This window comes from Rhinoraja longicauda, chromosome 6 (assembly GCF_053455715.1).
Source record: "Rhinoraja longicauda isolate Sanriku21f chromosome 6, sRhiLon1.1, whole genome shotgun sequence".
In the NCBI taxonomy this organism is placed as follows: domain Eukaryota; kingdom Metazoa; phylum Chordata; class Chondrichthyes; order Rajiformes; family Arhynchobatidae; genus Rhinoraja; species Rhinoraja longicauda.
Genome location: NC_135958.1, coordinates 71380861 through 71398395, shown reverse-complemented (window position 1 = coordinate 71398395; position 17535 = coordinate 71380861). Strand labels below are relative to the sequence as shown.

Here is a 17535-nt window from a genome sequence, read left to right as displayed (position 1 = left end):
GTTGATTGGAGGGTAAATATTGCCCTGGACACAAGGGAAATATTCCCTGTTCTTCACAATTGCACCATATCCACCCGAGACAGCCTCAGTTCAACATGTCATGAGATTGCAGCAGCACTCGGCCTTGCCCCAGGGTGAAAATCCAAACTGTTGTAACTCAAGTTCTCAAGTGGGACTTGATTCATCAAACCCTTAGCTCAGACAGAGGAGTGTTGTGAATTAAACCAAGTGCACTGCCATCAAGTCATTACCATCACCATTTACTTGGGTTATGTTCTACTCCGCCATTCAATCATGGCCGTTCTATCTTTTCCTCTCAACTCCATTCTCCTGCCTTCTTCCCCAAGCTTTCGACATCCTTACTAATCAAGAACCTGTCAATCTCCACTTTAAAAACACCCAATGATGGCCTCTACTGCCATCTGTGGCAATCAGTTCCATAGATTCACACCCTCTGACCAAAAAAAATCCTCCTAATTTCTTTTCCAGAGATACATCCTATTATTCTGAGGCTGTGCCCTCTGGTCCGAGACTTTCCCCACCAGTGGAAACATCCTCTCCGCATCCACTCTTTCCAGGCCTTTCACTATTCGGTATGTTTCAATGAGATCCCCCCTCATCCTTCTAAACTCCAGCAATCTCAGGTCCAGTATCTTCAAATGCTCATCGTACATCATATGGGATCTGCAGGCTCTTCCACAGACAGGGTGAGTGGTGGCTGTTAGGGGGATTATTTGTGAGGTCGTACACACACATCTGCTGTTAATGCAAGACCTCTGTGTCAACGTTAATCGAAGTGGATTAAAAGTACACTTCTCCGCCCAAGTTAATATCTGTTCCAGATGTGGAGGAACCAAGCATTTGAATCCTCTCTCCCTCTAGCAAAGTTGGAGCTACTGGTATACATTACCCCCAGTCAGGTCGGAAGTTATCTTCGTTGCTTTGAGCAGTCTTCAGCATCAGAATCTCATGGAGCTCCCAGATGAATGCATTGATGTCTGTACTTGCAAAGAATGTCTTCAGCTTCTCTTCTTCAGCGGGAAGCAAGTGTTCTGCATAAGTCTCGGGAATCCTCTCGAAAGGGTCCTGTCGGGACAATAGATCAGAAAAATTGGCCTGTCTCCATTATCATCGTTACATCTCTGCACATCTTTCATTCATTTGTTCTATATCTCTCCATATCCCCGTCTATGTCTCTCGTTTCCCTTTCCCCTGACTTTCAGTCTCGACGCGAAACATCACCCATTCCTTTTCTCCAGAGATGCTGCCTGACCCGCTGAGTTACTCCAACTTTTTGTGTCTATCTTCAGAGTAAAAAGAACCGTAGGGAACTCCGAGGGTTTAGTTGACTAATTTGTATCACATGATAGGACGCAATAGGACGTTATAAATATAAAACAGTCAACGATAAATCAAACAGAACCTGCTGTCACGGGGTGAATACTGTGGCTAACTTCAAGGTTATAGCTAAAGTGAAAGGACTGAATACATGCATTGGAAGCAAAGATAGCAGATGTCTTGTGTGTAGTGTAAGCACCACATGGATGGACTCAGTTAACCCACTGCCCGTCTCTCACATGTTAATACTTTGTATTTGAGCACGTTAGCTTGTTCTGCTTTATTCCCTGGTTACAGAATGGTGTCCTCATGTAAATATATGGTACATTTATCTGTAATTTGTTCAAGGGCTTATTTTACTAAGATTAGATCTCGTTGAAATGGTACATCCTTGACCCAGGCAAGAACATCATGGCGGCACAGCGGTAGAGTTGCTGCCTTACAGCGCCAGGGACCTGGGTCCGATCCTGACCACGTGTGCTGTCTGTATGGAGTTTGCACGTTCTCCCTGTGACCACTCGGGGTTTCCCCGGGAGATCCGGTTTCCCCTCACACTCCAAAAACGTACAAAGTTTGTGGGTTAATTGGCTTTGGTAAAAATGGTAAATTGTCCCCAGTGTGCAGGATAGTGCTAATGTACAGGGGTCGCTGGTTGGCGTGGACATGGCGGGCCGAATGGCCTGTTTCCACTCTGTATCACTAAACTAAACTAATTTAACTCAAGCAGTAATTTCTACGAGGCAGCTTGAGGTTCAGAGTGTAACAAAGTGTCATAAATCAGTGTTTCAAAAACAAAATAAAATCAATGGTACTGTATAATTAGCATTCCTGAGGCTTCATAAATGATTTCACACAAAAAACAGATCCTCAATGTTTCCTTGATATTCATAATCTGATAGGTTTGTTCTATTCATATAAACTCTTTCAACATTAACTCTAATTTGCAATGTTCCTTTGATAAGCATTTCCCCATCAAAGGAACTTAATGAAAATCCCCCAACATTGCGCCAACTGAGGTCTTTATTGGAAGTTGAATAGAAAAGACATCAGAGAGTTGGAGAGAATGAGTGACAGAGAGAGAGAGAGAGAGAGAGAGAGAGAGAGCAAGCGAGAGGGAGAGCAAGAGAGGGAGGGGGAGAGAGATGGTGAGAGAGGTGGTGAGAGAAATGGTGAGGGAGAGAAATGGTGAGAGAGAGAGAGTGTGTGTGTGAGGGGGACTGAAAGGTAGGGAGAGCGTGAAAGGCAAATGGAGAGATTCTTGGATATGAGTTTCCATCTGCAAATCATTCAATAAATCATTTCTTGATTTATGTGCTATTCCCTTATCTAAGCTGCAATTTATGTTGCTTCTGTTTAATAATTGTGTTGATAACATGAATACAGTTGTCCGTATTCTTACCTTTCCAGTGCTGAGCATGACCTCGGATTTCCAAGACGACAGAAGTTGCCAAAGGGAGATGGCATGCTTCAATCTGCACCCTACAAAAGCCTAGCAGAAAAGGAACAAAAACATCCTGAATGATACAAAAGCCTGAGAAACGCAAAAGAAATGTAAAAGAAAGCTACTATGGTGATGTAGGCCAAGTTTACGTGTGGCAGTGTTGACATTAACTGCAGATAACATGCTGCAGAATCATATGATCTTTGTACTCTCATGCATGTTTAATTTACATGCAGTGTAACTTTCCAGGTGTGCTTGCTGATAAGGTGGTAACATGAAACATCATCAATCAGAGTATTGAGTATAGAAGTTGGGAGATCACGTTGCAGTCATACAAGACATTGGTGAGGCCGCACATAGAGTAAAGTATTCAGTTCTGGGCACCATGTTTTTTGGAAAGATGTTGTCAAGCTGGAAAAGGTGCCTAGAATATCTACGAGGATGTTGCCAGGACTTGAGGGCCTGAGCTCTGGGGAGAGGTTGAGTGGGCTGGGACTCTATCCTCTGGCGCGCAGGAGGATGAGGGGTGATCCGAAAGAGGTGCACAAAATCATGAGGAATAGATCGAGTTGATGCACAGCATCTCTTGCCCAGAGTTGGGGAATCGAGAACCGGAGGACATAGGTTTAAGGTGAGGGGGGAAAGATTTGAGAGGAACCTGAAGGGTAACTTTTTCGCACAAAGGGTGGTGGGTGTATGGAATGAGCTGCCGGAGGATGGGACATGTTGATCGGTGGGTTGGGTTGAAGGCCCTGTTTCCATGCTGTATCTTTCAATCAATCAAATAGAACCGTTTGCAGCTATTAACTGTGATAGCAACCACAAAAATACACACCTTGCTGACACAGGCTAACACTCGCCGATCCATCCGTAAGGTTTCTTTGAGATAGGTAAGCAACTGGGTATCTTGGGCTCCTCCTACGGAATTGAGGAATCCAACCAGAATCTCAATTATATCCAGAGCATCGCAGATGTCACTGTAGGACTTCAGCGATGCAGTCACTGCAGTGCAGACTGAGTGCGACAATATTTTCTGGACGGAAGGGAGAAAATGATCAACAGAGGGCTCAATATTTTTGAAATCAATGTTCTTACAATCAGCTTGGTGGAATGTTAGTAGTCAGAGCCTAACGGCAGCGGCTGACTAGCAGTCTGTCCGTCTTTTTTTTGTTGTGTGTCGGTGTTGGGATGGTTTTTATATATATTTTTTTGGTTGTGTATGTGTGGGAGGGGGTGGTGGTGGGGGTGGGTGTGGTGTGGGGGGGGGAAACTTTTCTCTTCCTCACGGCGCGGGGTGCGGCTCGGCTGCGGGGCCTAACATCGCCCGCTGCGGCTCGGCCGCTGGACTTTACATCCCGGTGCGGCTTGGCCGCTGGACTTTACATCCCGGTGCGGCTTGGCCGCTGGACTTTACATCCCGGTGCGGCTTGGCCGCTGGACTTTACATCACCCGGTGCGGCTTGGCCGCTGGACTTTACATCCCGGTGCGGCTTGGCCGCTGGACTTTACATCCCGGTGCGGCTTGGCCGCTGGACTTAACAGTGCCCGGTGCAGCTCGCCTGCGGGGCTTAACATCGCCCGGTGCAGCTCGACTGCGGGGCTTTTCATCGCTGGTGCGGCTCGACTGCGGACTTGACATCGCCCGGTGCGGCTCGACCACGGGACTTAGCTGCGCAAGGCTTGGTCGCGGGCCTTTCATCGCCCGGTTCGGCGGCCGGACGTTTCAGCGCCCGGTGCGGGGACTGAGCGGGTCGGTCGGGGACGAGCTGTCTGTCCGTGGGCGTGGGGAAGAGAGTGGAAGTTTTGTTGCCTCCATCACAGTGAGGGGGTGTTTGGAGTCACTGTGATGGACGTTTGTGTTGGGGTTATGTGTCTTGTGTTCTTTTTTTTTTCTATGACTGCTATGTAGTTTTGTTCGGTACTTCGGTACCGAACGACAAATAAAGCTCTGTTATACCTGTTATACCTGTTTTTTGGGTCGACGCATGGATATGCAGAGAATGGTGAGATATGGATCATGTACAGGCACATGAAATTACAGGCACATGAAATTAGTTTATCTCAAACTTTCTGTCCAACATCAAGTTGGCAGTGTGTACTGTCTGCCACAGGTCATTCAGCTAGCCCAAGAGATCTAGCCCACAATTGCTGCAGTGTGCACTTAATGCTCATTTGAAGACAAATATTGCATTACATTTCGTTGCTATTCTCTGGTATGGCTGCTGATGCTTAATGAGTCGATCTGCACACTAGAGAAGATAAAACAGTGCACCACAGTAGAGGGGCTGGCCCCTTGGCCCATGATGTACATGCTAATGTGAATGATCAGCCATGATCACATTGAATGGTGGTGCTAGCTCGAAGGGCCGAATGGCCTACTCCTGCACCTATTGTCTATCGCCTAACCATGATGACATTTTAAACTAACACTCATCACCCTGGTCACACTCATTTCACTCCTGCCATCAGGAAGATAGGAGATTGAAAACTGTAACGTCCAGGTTCAGGAATAGATTCTTCTCAACAACCATCAGGCTCTTGAACACTACAAACACCACCCAAACTACGAACTACGTAGTTGCACTAGGGATGGTTGCAATAGGAATTTTGGGCTTTTGTTTGTTTTTACAAATATTATTTTAATTTTAATTTATAGTACTTTATTTTACTTAATGTATTATCTATGAATACCGTGTTTACCGATCTGCTATGCTGCTGCAAGAATCTCATTGTTCTGTTTTAAACACTCTTCACTCTTGATGGTCTGAATCCCTATTCATACATCTGTCTAAACGCCTCTTCAGAGTTGCTAACATACCTGCTTCCTCCACCGCCCCTGACAACACATTCAATGCACCTACCACTGTCTGTAAAATATACGCTCCTGGTAAGTCTACCTTAAATCTTGCCCCTCTCCACCTTAAAGCTACGTCCTCTAATGTTTGGCTTTTCCACTCTGTAGATTCTGTTACTGACCTAGACACGATGCAAAAATTTACTTTGACCAATTAACCTGCCTTTGTGTCGCGGGCAGGTACCGGGTCACCCGAAGGTAATTGGTGTGGTCATGGGGACAATGTGCAAACTCCACACCGCCACATAAGTCAGGTTGTAGCAACTCTACTGACTGCGCCACCATGCAGGTAACCCAGAATAGAGGTCAGAAACATGCTGCACCTTTTTGTATCACTGACAGTAAGATTGAACCAGAAGACAGTGCAGCTACACTACGAACAAGGCTGCAAAGAGTTGCAAATATTGAACAAAGCAATTATTTTTCTTGCAGTTTTTGGGTCTGGCCTCTGGGTTACAAAATCGAATTTGTTTGAGCAAAATAATTCGAGTCATAAAGTAATACAGTGTGAAAACAGGCCATTCGGCCCACCTTGACCAGGCCCGAGTTATTACCTGAGGTATTTTTGTTTTCAGCTCCTTAAAGATGGTTAAGTAATCTCTTTCACGCCTCGATACAAACTTGGGAATTTTCTGTAACAGAGAAATGTTTAAAATAAATTATGGTTGTAGGAGCAGAATTAGGCTATTTGGCCCATCAAGTCTACTCCGCCATTCAATCATGATTTATCTCTCCCTCCTAACCCCATTCTCCTGACTTCTCCCCATAATCCCTGACAAGCGTACTAATCAAGAATCCATCTATGCTTTAAAAATATCCATTGACTTGGCCTCAACAGCCTTCCGTGGCAAACAATTCCATTGATTCACCACCCCCTGATTAAAGAAATTCCTTCTCATCTTCCTAAAGGAACGTCCTTTAATTCTGAGGCTATGACCTCTAATCCTAGACTCTCCCATTAGTGGAAACATCCTCTCCATAACCACTCTCTCCAAGCCTTTCACTATTCGGTACGTTTCAATGAGGTCCCTCCTCATTGTCTTAAACTCCAGCGAGTACAGGCCCAGTGCTGTCGAACGCTCATCATTAGTTAATCCACTCATTCCTGGGATCATTCGTGTAAACCTCGTCTGGACCCTCTCCAGATATGGTGCCCAGAATTGGTTCCGTTCCTCCAGGCGGAACAGAATTCTTCAATTAAAAAACAAACTTACCGAATCAACTATCGTTGGTTTCCCTTTGAGGAACTGTCGTATGAGTTGCCTCTCAATGTTCCTGACATCGTACTCGGGTAATGTCTCCTGCCCTTTCTCCAGCGTGTACTGGCAGTTCGACAGCACAAGTGGGATGAGGTCCTTCTCAGGGTCGCAGAGAATTAAATGTGCATCAAGTATTGCCTCTGGGCTAATGGACAATCTACCAGGAAATATAAATAACCCATACATTGTACATAAATGCAATGATTTTTCACCCTAAAGTACCAGCAATAATACTTAGTGTTGAAACAAAGAACTGCAGATGCTGGTTTATGCAAAAGATAAGACGCAAAGTGCTGGAGTAACTCAGCGGGTCAGGCAGCATCTCTGGAGAAAAAGGATGGGTGACTTTTCAGACTGGAGACCGAAGAAGGGTCCCGACACGAAATGTCAGCCATCCTTTTTCTCCAGAGATGCTGCCTGACCCGCAGAGTTACTCCAGCACTTTGCGTCCACCAGTGATAATACTGATGGATAAGCAATAGGTCATAATGTCCTGCACACATTCCAGTTGCAGATGGTGATGAATCGGGGGGGGGGGGGGAGAGAGAGAGAAGGGGAGAGAGAGAGAGAGAGAGAAAACACAGGGTTCAGTGTTGCCGCAACAATAACATATTCAGTGTCAATGAAACCAAGGAACTAATCAGTGACTTCAAAAAGAGGAAGTCAGGAGAGCATGTGCCAGTTTTCACTGGTGGTTCAGGTAAACGCACAGACTCTTTTGCCCAGAGTGGGGGAATCGAGAACCAGAGGACATAGGTTGAAGATGAGGAGGGGGGAGAAAGATTTAATAGAAACCCGAGAGGTAACTTTTTATTTTACACAAAGTGCGGTGGGTGCATGGAATAACCTGTCGGAGGAGGTAGTTGAGGCAGGTACTATTGCAATGTTTAATAAACATTTAGACAGGTACATGGATAGGACAGGTTTGGAGGCATTTGGGCCCAATGTAGGCCGGTGGGATGAGTGTAGATGGGACATGTTGGTCGATGTGGGCAAGTCGGGACGAAGGGCTTGTTTCCACGCTGTTTGACTCTAAATCCATTGGCTAGGTGTCCATCCAATTTGGGCCCGCAAAATGTGTTGGCTGATATACTCTCCAGAAAGTATTATGTGGGGACGACACCTAATTGGTACTGCATCGGTTCATTCCCTGTGGTGGCGGTGGTGGGGTGGCTGTTGGGAGGGAGGCAGGCAGGGGGGGTTTGAGCCTTTTCTTTGCATTCACCGTCCATCATCCACATGAAACAGAAGCAGGAAAGTGCTTACTTCTTGCGCTCACTGATGGCCCCAATGAGATCATTTTGAATTCCAATGAGAAACTTGGTTAGTGTAGTGGTGCAAAGACCCAGGCCCTGTTGCTGGGGCAACAGAACTTCAATGGGACTCTCCAAAGTTAAATCCTGATGCAGTTCTTGTGGGATTGCAGGATCTGAAAAACAAAAAAAATAAAAACACCTCAATCAGTGCAAAATAAACACGGCTTCACTGGTTTTTACTGAAGAACTGAGCGCAGTGGTAGAGTTGCTGCCTTACAGCGCCAGAGACCCAGGTTTGATCCTGACTATGGGTACTGTCTGTACGGAGTTTGAATGTCTGCCCTGTGATTGCATGGGTTTTCTCCGGCTTCTCTGGTTTCCTCCCACAATCCAAAGACGCGCAGGTTAAACGGCTTCTGTAAATTGTCTTCAGACGAAGAAGGGTCTCGACCCGAAACGTCATCTATCCATGTTCTCCAAGGATGTTGCCTGACCTGTTGAGATACTCCTGCACACGGTGTCCTTTTGTGAGCTGAACCATTAGTCTCCATGCATTAAGACAACTTAGCTCTTCGGTATGAAAATAGTTTGTCATGAATAGGATTGATCAATGCTTGAACCAAGTTGTATTGCAAGAGCACTTAAATGTCAGAAATGTACACTGCTGTATGATTACATGGGGTGCTTTGAGATTTAGGTAACAACTTAATCGATTGAAGAGGATGTACATGGAACTCTGCTGCACTAGCAAGTTGAGAACTGTTGTAAAAATTGGTCAGAAGTGACGGCAGGTCAGGAACGGTGTTACCGCCCAATATCCATCCAACAGAAGGAGATTCAAATGTAAAGTGGAGCCAACAACAAAATCACACTCACTATTTTTTGCCAATAACTGTCGCAACTCATTCCACAGTTGTAAGAAAATCTTGATCCATTTCTCAAAGTTGCGCTTTTGGCCTTGTTGACCTACGAGTACAAAAATAAGGCAAAATTAAGCCGAGTATCATTCATGGCGATGCCGACTGCCGCCAGCCTAATCCCACTCGCTGGCACTGGGCACAGAAGTGTGAAAACGCATGCCTCCTGATTCAGGGACACTTTCTTCCCAGCTGTTATCAGGCAACTGAACCATCGTACCGCAACCAGAGAGCAGAGCTGAACTACGATCTACCTCATTGCTGACCCTCGGACTATCCTTATCAGACTTTGCAGGATTTACCTTCCACTAAACGTTATTCCCTTATCATGTGTCTATACACTGTAAATGGTTTGATTGTTAATCATATATTATCTTCCTGCTGATTATATAGCACGCAAGAAAAAGCTTTTCACTGTACCTTGGTAAACTAAACTGCTCCTCATCTTTAAACGGTACCACTGCTGTGCTACCAATAAATTGTGCTATGCCTTTTAGGTATCTCAGAGACAGGCACCATGCAGGTTAGTTAAACAGAAGCATACTGTCAAACAATTTCAAACTTTTTGCACAGAATACATCGCCTTTGTTTTCATAGTACCATGTAGGTAATAGTTATTTCGCAGGTTAATACGGCTAGCATTATTTTAAAAAAGGAACTTTTACCTGCAGGAAGTTGTTGAAGAAATTGAGAAATTTTATTTGATTTCATACTTGAGGTGCATTGGAATATCCTGATTAACTCGTACTGAAGTTCAATAAGATCAGGCAAATACTTCAGCATCCTAATATATCGCTCCTAGAAAATAGGGTATACATTATTATCAAAGTAGGATTTTTATTATAGGTTCAGAAACATAGACCAAGGATCCACATACACGTTGTGGTCAGGGAATTAAATTTCGGATACTTAAATATGTTTTGTAACACAAAAAAGTGAGTTCAGTGATGGTGATACCTCTAGATTGTTGGAAAAACTCACCTAATCACACATTTCTAGGGGAAATTAAGGATTGTTATGAAATGCATCTTTGTGTGTTATCGCATCAGTATGGGCAGAACTTGGAAACTAGAAGAGATTGATCACTTTGAGGGGGATTGTATTATAGGCCTCACATTAGTCAGTGAGAATTAGAATAGCAGTTGTGTAACAAGATTGCAGATAGCTTTAAAAATAATGGCTTATTATTAGTGGGAGATTTCAACCTCCCTGATATTGTCTAGGTCTCCCATGAGATTAAGGGCTTGGACAAGGAAAATTGTTAAATGTATCCAAGCACGTTTCCTTAAACAGGAAGGTCTACGGCCTACTCCTGCACGAATTTTCTATGTTAAACCTAGAGAGCATAGGCTGAAGGTAAGAGGGGAGATATTTCTGAGGAACATAGAAACATCGAAAATAGGTGCAGGAGTAGGCCATTCAGCCATTCACCATCTTCCTATTTATTTTTTGCTACATGAGTGAATTGCAAAATTATGTAGACCAAATAGGGCCAAGATCACAGACAAATCAATGTACAATAAGTTGATGTCAGCCAGAATATGTTGCGGGAATGGATCCAAGTGTATAACGTAGAAAGTTGAGTGTTATGCAGAAGGAGCATCACTTATATTATTGGAATAATTATGAAAGAGATCCGAGGCAGAGAGTGCAAATCTCTCTCAAAGTTTGGTGAGGTAATTGCTAAAGAATGCAGCATCTCTGGGCTCTGTTCACATAACTAACGTGTCATCGTTTTATACAAATGTTTGGGTAGGCTACAGTTTTGACAGGATAGGGATACATTTTGATATTTGGAAAGGATACATCTTATTTATTCAGACAGACTCTGACCGGATCTGTACATTGCAGAAAAGTAGTGTCTCGGTGACAATTAGTTGAGGTTCATAAGGATCTGCGAGATTGAGTTATGCCAGTATAAGACCAATTATTTCAGCTGGAGGGGAAACAAAGCACCAAGAAACAGACCTAATGATTACGAACGGGTAGAACTAATACCACTTTTAAATTCTGGATCCTGGGAAATAGCATTTTATTAAAAACCTATTTTACAGGATAATTGTGTCGCTGGCAAGTGCAATATTATTGTCCATCCCTAAATTCCCCTGAGAAGACAATGATGCAAAGGTGAAGATTCTCCCTCAATGCCTTTGGCTGTGGAACTCCAGGGTAGAGACCCAACGACGGAGCAGTAATACACTGCCTGCCTGCAACAGTGTGTGATTTGAAGGCTGCAATTTTGTGCACTAAAGCTGATGTGTTGCAATCTTTCAAAAAATGAAAAGTTTCTGCCTTGCATTCCACCCTTTTAGCATTTTATAAGATGTACAGCAGTCCATGGATGTACATGTTCGTAGTTTAGAACTGCAGATGCTGGTTTAAATCAAAGGTCAGATCAGTCTGAAGAAGGGTCTCGATCTGAGACGTCACCCGTTCCTTCTCGCCAGAGATGCTGCCTGACCCATTGAGTTACTCCAGCATTTTGTGTCTACCAGGTTTGTAGGTTAATGAATGAATGAATGAATGAATAAGTTTATTTGCCAAGTATGTGCATATACAAGGAATGTGCCTTGGCTTGGTATAAGTGTAAACTGCCCCTAGAGTGTGTGTAGGATAGCGTTAATGTGCGGGGATGGCTGGTATGTGCGGACTCAGTGGGCCAAAGGGCCTGTTTCTGCGCTGTATCTCTGAACTAAACTAAAAAGTCGATTGCATAAAAGCTCTGTTGTCGTTTTGCTCTCACTGAGAACTTCCTCCCTCATGAGTAAATCAGAAGAAAGGCACTTCAATTACCTTTTGAAGAAATTGCCACAGAATAGGGGTCACTTTCTTTCCATCCTTTTGCTCGAGAATGTGAGTGAAGTTCTCTATACATGTCCGACGTTGACATTTCCAAGCAGAGGAACAATCCAGAGTGTCGCGGGGAAAGGTCAGAAAATCCGATGGATCTCCGTACAGCATTTTAACAATTGGACTCCCACCGATCCTGTCATCGGAACTCATCTGCCTGGTTACTTCTGGCAACCTTTTATCAATGTTCTGAGGAGTAGAGGAACAGGGGAGAGCATCCCAGGCTCAATACCATCAACATTTACCAGCAAAGTACACTTGGGGAAGGGGTAGTTTGGGTACACGCTTCATCATTACTGAGTGCTAATGGAGTACAATGTTTGAAATCACATTTTGAATTTGGGGCGGCAGTAGAGCTGCTGCCTTACAGCGCCAGAGTCCCAGGTTCGATCTTGACTACGGGTGCGGTCTGTACGAAGTTTGTACGTTCTCCCCGTGGGTTTTCTCCAGGTTCTCCGGTTTCCTCCCACACTCCAAAGACGTATAGGTTTGTAGGTTAATTGGCTTCAATTAACCATTCGTTTAAAAATTGTAAATTGTCCCTGGCGTGTAGGATAGTGTTAGAATAGTGGGGGTAGGGTAGTGACATGGATAAAAAATTGGTTGACAGACAGAAAGCAAAGAGTGGGGATAAATGGGGCCCTTTCGGAATGGCAGGCAGTGACCAGTGGGGTACCGCAAGGTTCGGTGCTGGGACCCCAGCTATTTACGATATACATTAATGACTTAGACGAAGGGATTAAAAGTACCATTAGCAAATTTGCAGATGATACTAAGTTGGGGGGTAGTGTGAATTGTGAGGAAGATGCAATAAGGCTGCAGGGTGACTTGGACAGGTTGTGTGAGTGGGCGGATACATGGCAGATGCAGTTTAATGTAGATAAGTGTGAGGTTATTCACTTTGGAAGTAAGAATAGAAAGGCAGATTATTATCTGAATGGTGTCAAGTTAGGAGGAGGGGGAGTTCAACGAGATCTGGGTGTCCTAGTGCATCAGTCAATGAAAGGAAGCATGCAGGTACAGCAGGCAGTGAAGAAAGCCAATGGAATGTTGGCCTTCGTAACAAGAGGAGTTGAGTATAGGAGCAAAGAGGTCCTTCTACAGTTGTACCGGGCCCTGGTGAGACCGCACCTGGAGTACTGTGTGCAGTTTTGGTCTCCAAATTTGAGGAAGGATATTCTTGCTATGGAGGGCGTGCAGCGTAGGTTCACTAGGTTAATTCCCGGAATGGCGGGACTGTCGTATGTTGAAAGGCTGGAGCGATTGGGCTTGTATACACTGGAATTTAGAAGGATGAGGGGGGATCTTATTGAAACATATAAGATAATGAGGGGATTGGACACATTAGAGGCAGGAAACATGTTCCCAATGTTGGGGGAGTCCAGAACAAGGGGCCACAGTTTAAGAATAAGGGGTAGGCCATTTAGAACGGAGATGAGGAAGAACTTTTTCAGTCAGAGAGTGGTGAAGGTGTGGAATTCTCTGCCTCAGAAGGCAGTGGAGGCCAGTTCGTTGGATGCTTTCAAGAGAGAGCTGGATAGAGCTCTTAAGGATAGCGGAGTGAGGGGGTATGGGGAGAAGGCAGGAACGGGGTACTGATTGAGAGTGATCAGCCATGATCGCATTGAATGGCGGTGCTGGCTCGAAGGGCTGAATGGCCTACTCCTGCACCTATTGTCTATTGTAATATTGCTGATCAGTGCGGACTAGGTGGGCCAAAGGGCCCGTTTTCCACGCTGTATCTTGAAACTAAACTAACATTGAATTTTCAGTGCACAATGGTGGGATAATCCATATCTACAACGAAGAAGCGGATATAATTATGTATTTTAATAGATATTGGACGGATATATGGATAGGAAGTGTTTATAGGGATATGGCCAAACACAGACAAATTGGACTAGGCTGGAATGCCAACTTAATTGACATGGACAAGTTTGGCTCTTTTAATGCTGTAGAGCTCTTTGACTGCCTAACTTTATACTTGCATTAAAGGAAACAAAGTGCTGGAGAAACTCAGCAGGTCAGGCAGTATCTTTGAAGAACATGGGTAGCTGACATTTCAGGTCGAGACCCTTCTTCAGACCCTTCTTGTCCTGATCCAAAACGTCACCTATCCATGTTCTCCAGAGATGCTACCCGACCCGCTGAGTTACTCCGGCACTTTATGTCTTTATCTGATTGAGATGTTGGTTGAAGAATAACTATTGGGAAGAATGCAAATTTTGACTTTTTTTTTTAATGTCCATCTAAGAGTGTTTTATACATCATCTAAAGAAGCAACATCTGTGCAGTAATGTGCTAAAGCAGCAGCCTGGATTCTGAGGGATCCCTGCTTTAAAATACTCAACGACATCCTCCTGTGTGCATCAACTCCAATAAAATGGAGTTGATCCTTCCTTCTCTCCATCTCCTTTCTCTGCCCAACCACAATCAGCCTGAGAAAGGGTCCCGAATTGTCACCTGTCCTTGTCCTCCAAAGATGTTGCTTGACCTTCTGACTTACTCCAACACTTCATGTTCTACACAAGATTCCAACATCTGCAGTTCCATGTGTCATATATGCAGTAATATAACTAACCTCTAATAGTGGAGAAATAATAGATTTGATGAATTGGCTCTCCCAATCATTTCTGGATTTCTTTGTTGATAGGTCGTCATTCCACCTTGATCGTTCTAGGCCAAGATCACAGAGAAGATTATAATTCAGTATAAAGTTTGCTATGGACAGGTCGTCCCCAGTTTACAAACGCCCAACTTATGTACAGCCCATACATGCACATGAGACTGACGGAGTGGATTTGCCATCCGCTACGGGGCTGCAGGTGATTGTTCCTGACACTAGCTGGTATTTTGCACAGTGGTGCAGCGGTAGAGTTGTTGCCTTACAGCGCCAGAGACGCAGGTTCGATCCTGTCCACGGGTGTTGTCTGTACGTAGTTTGTATACCCTCCCCGTGACCGCGTGGGTTTCCCCCCGGGTGCTCAGGCTTCTCCCCACACTCCAAAGACGTACAGGTTGGCAGGTTACTTGGCTTTAGTACAATTGTAAATTGTCCCCAGTGTGTAGGATAGTGTTAGTGTACGTGGCGATCGCTGGCTGGCGCGGACTCGGTGGGCCGAAGGCCCTGTTTCCGTGCTGTATCTCTAAAGTCTAAAGTCAAATAAGAAAGAAAAATCACTCAATAGAAGAGGAATAGAGAGAGAACAAGTTCTGCCATTTATATGAACGAAGAAGTGTATGTATGTCGGACCGTTTCCTTGCTGTATACCTGAAGTCTAAAGTGATATCCTGCCCCTCTATTGTTGGTGATTTGACCACAGCAAGCAAAGGTTCCCTCACTAATACCTTCAGGTTGATTCAGCAGTCGGTCAACAACCAGGTGAATGCAGATGGCTACTTCATCGATGTTCTTCCCGAGTGACTTTCCAAGCTGATCCAAATCTTTCTGAAGATGGGCCCACAAAAAGTTTGACACATTTGACACCGTAGGTCTAATAATTTCTTTAATGATCTGCAAGGGTTGACAAAAGAAGAATGCTTCAATCATATATGCAATGGAACACATTGCCAAACATAGAGCTGACTTGTAGCTCTGAAATGCCCTAAACCCTGATATTTTCATGTTATAGGAGCAAAATTAGACCATTCGGCCTATCAAGTCTACTCTGACATTCAATCATGGCCTTGGGTGTCATAATAACAAAAAAGCTTTTCATAGTACCTTGGTGCAAGATAATAAACTAAACTAAACTAACGGAAAGAACCAGTTACCTGATGGTGGTGAACTGTTCCAAGCATCATTGACACATGCGTCAGTGTTCGTAGTAGCAGGAATGCCACAGGGGTCATCTGTCGATCAGGGGCAACAACTTGATCTCTTTTCGACACAGGTCCCAAGACATGACCAGTCTCAATTTGTGCTGTGGGACTAGAAAGAAAACAGAAACTCAGTGAGTAAAGAAAGCCCTGACCATCAGTTGTTCCATAGGATGTGGGCCTTTCACCAATTCACCTACCCTTGCTCAGTACCACAGTGGTGCAGCGGTAGAGTTGCTGCCTTACAGCGCCAGAGACCCGGGTTCAATCCTGACTACAGGTGGTCTGTACGGAGTTTGTATGTTCTCCCTGTAACCTGTGTGGGTTTTACCCGGGAGCTTTGGTTTCCTCCCACACTCCAAAGACATACAGGTTTGTTAGTTAATTGGCTTGGTGAAATTGTAAATTGTTCCCAGTGTGTATAGGATAGTGTTAATGTGCAGGGATTGCTGGTCAGCGTGGACTCGGTGGGCCAAAGGGCCTGTTTCCGTGCTGCATCTTGAAACTAAACCAAATTACTTGGGTCAGGCTAATTGAATAATGGAGGTTGGTTTCCTGCACCAAGGGGCAAAGGCTGTCACGTGACAACATCTTCTGTAAGTCACAGTATGGTCAGACTTTTTTAAACTTTAAAATGAAAATTAGAATCATGCATGTCCAAGTTACATCCAACTTCCTACCATTTCAGAAGTGCTCAGTTCTCACCTTTTTATTAAGATACAAAGGCGATGATAAAGGAAATGTTATCAAAGGCAGACACAAAGAGCAACTTAGCCAGAAGGCAGCATCTCTGGAGATCATGGAGGTGTCCACGTCTATCCATGTTCCCAGATTTGCTGCTTGAGACCCACTGAGATACTCTTGCACTTTTGTGTCTTTAAAAAAAAAAATCCAGCAATTGTAGTTCCTTGTATTTCCCAATATCAAAAGTACTTGATAATTTGCTTGGCTAATCCAGAAGATGACGGTGCACAGGATTTATGGTGACTTGGTTGTAGGCCCAAGAAAGCAGAATAATAGGTAATTTACACAAAGTGCTGGAGTAACTCAGCGGGTCAGGCAGCTTAGCTGGAGAATGCGGATAAACAACGTTTCGGATCTCAACCCTTCAGACTGACTGTGGTGGCGGGAGTAGGAAAAAGCTGAAAGATAAATGGGGGCAAGGCAGTCTGATGAAGGGTCTTGACCAAAAACGTCACCAATTTCTTTTCTCCAGAGATTCTGCCTGACCCGCTGAGTTACTCCAGCACTTTGTGTCTATCTTTTGGGGCATGACAAGTGATAGGAGGATTTGGGTGAGGAAGGTTTTTGATAAACAGATGGTTAGACAAAAGTCAGAGATGATTTCGGTAACTAACCTACAAACACCACCCCTAACTTTGACTTTTACTCCCTTTCCTCCTTGTACCCCTGCTGAATGCACACCCAATTTTCTCCCTTTCCTTTTCCCCCTATCCTTTCCACCTATTTCTCTTACTCTGGCTTCATAATTCACACATCTTCTCACCTTTTCTCATACATTTTTGGCGTTTCATCTCTGGACTTTGTCCGACCATCTCTCGATTAAATCTCTACCTCACCTATATCCACCTATCACTTGTGTGAGAAGGAACTGCAGATGCTGGTTCACACCGAAGATAGAAACAAAGACTCCAGCCCTATCTACACCTGTCTATTTGTCCACCTATCACTTGCCAGACTTCGTCCTGTTCCCACCCCTCTTCCAGTTTTCTTCCACCACCACACGCCACCCCCCTCCACCACAATCAGCCTGAAGAAGGGCCCATCGCAAAATATCACC

General features: G+C 44.5%; 1 protein-coding gene across 2 annotated transcripts in view; it reads right to left on the bottom strand.

Moving 5' to 3' along the window:
* The window catches only part of LOC144594590 (E3 ubiquitin-protein ligase rnf213-alpha-like), a 136480-nt gene that overhangs the window by 1985 nt on the left and 116960 nt on the right, over nt 1-17535 (bottom strand). For both annotated transcript variants that reach the window (XM_078401324.1, XM_078401325.1), the window contains 12 exons: nt 15690-15846; nt 15264-15429; nt 14497-14591; nt 11859-12104; nt 9731-9863; nt 9025-9114; nt 8159-8321; nt 6848-7049; nt 6188-6265; nt 3615-3812; nt 2738-2827; nt 911-1086 (listed from right to left, as the gene is read on the bottom strand). In XM_078401324.1, coding sequence (XP_078257450.1) covers nt 911-1086; nt 2738-2827; nt 3615-3812; nt 6188-6265; nt 6848-7049; nt 8159-8321; nt 9025-9114; nt 9731-9863; nt 11859-12104; nt 14497-14591; nt 15264-15429; nt 15690-15846 — 1794 coding nt within the window. The remainder of the gene's footprint in view (nt 1-910; nt 1087-2737; nt 2828-3614; nt 3813-6187; nt 6266-6847; nt 7050-8158; nt 8322-9024; nt 9115-9730; nt 9864-11858; nt 12105-14496; nt 14592-15263; nt 15430-15689; nt 15847-17535) is intronic.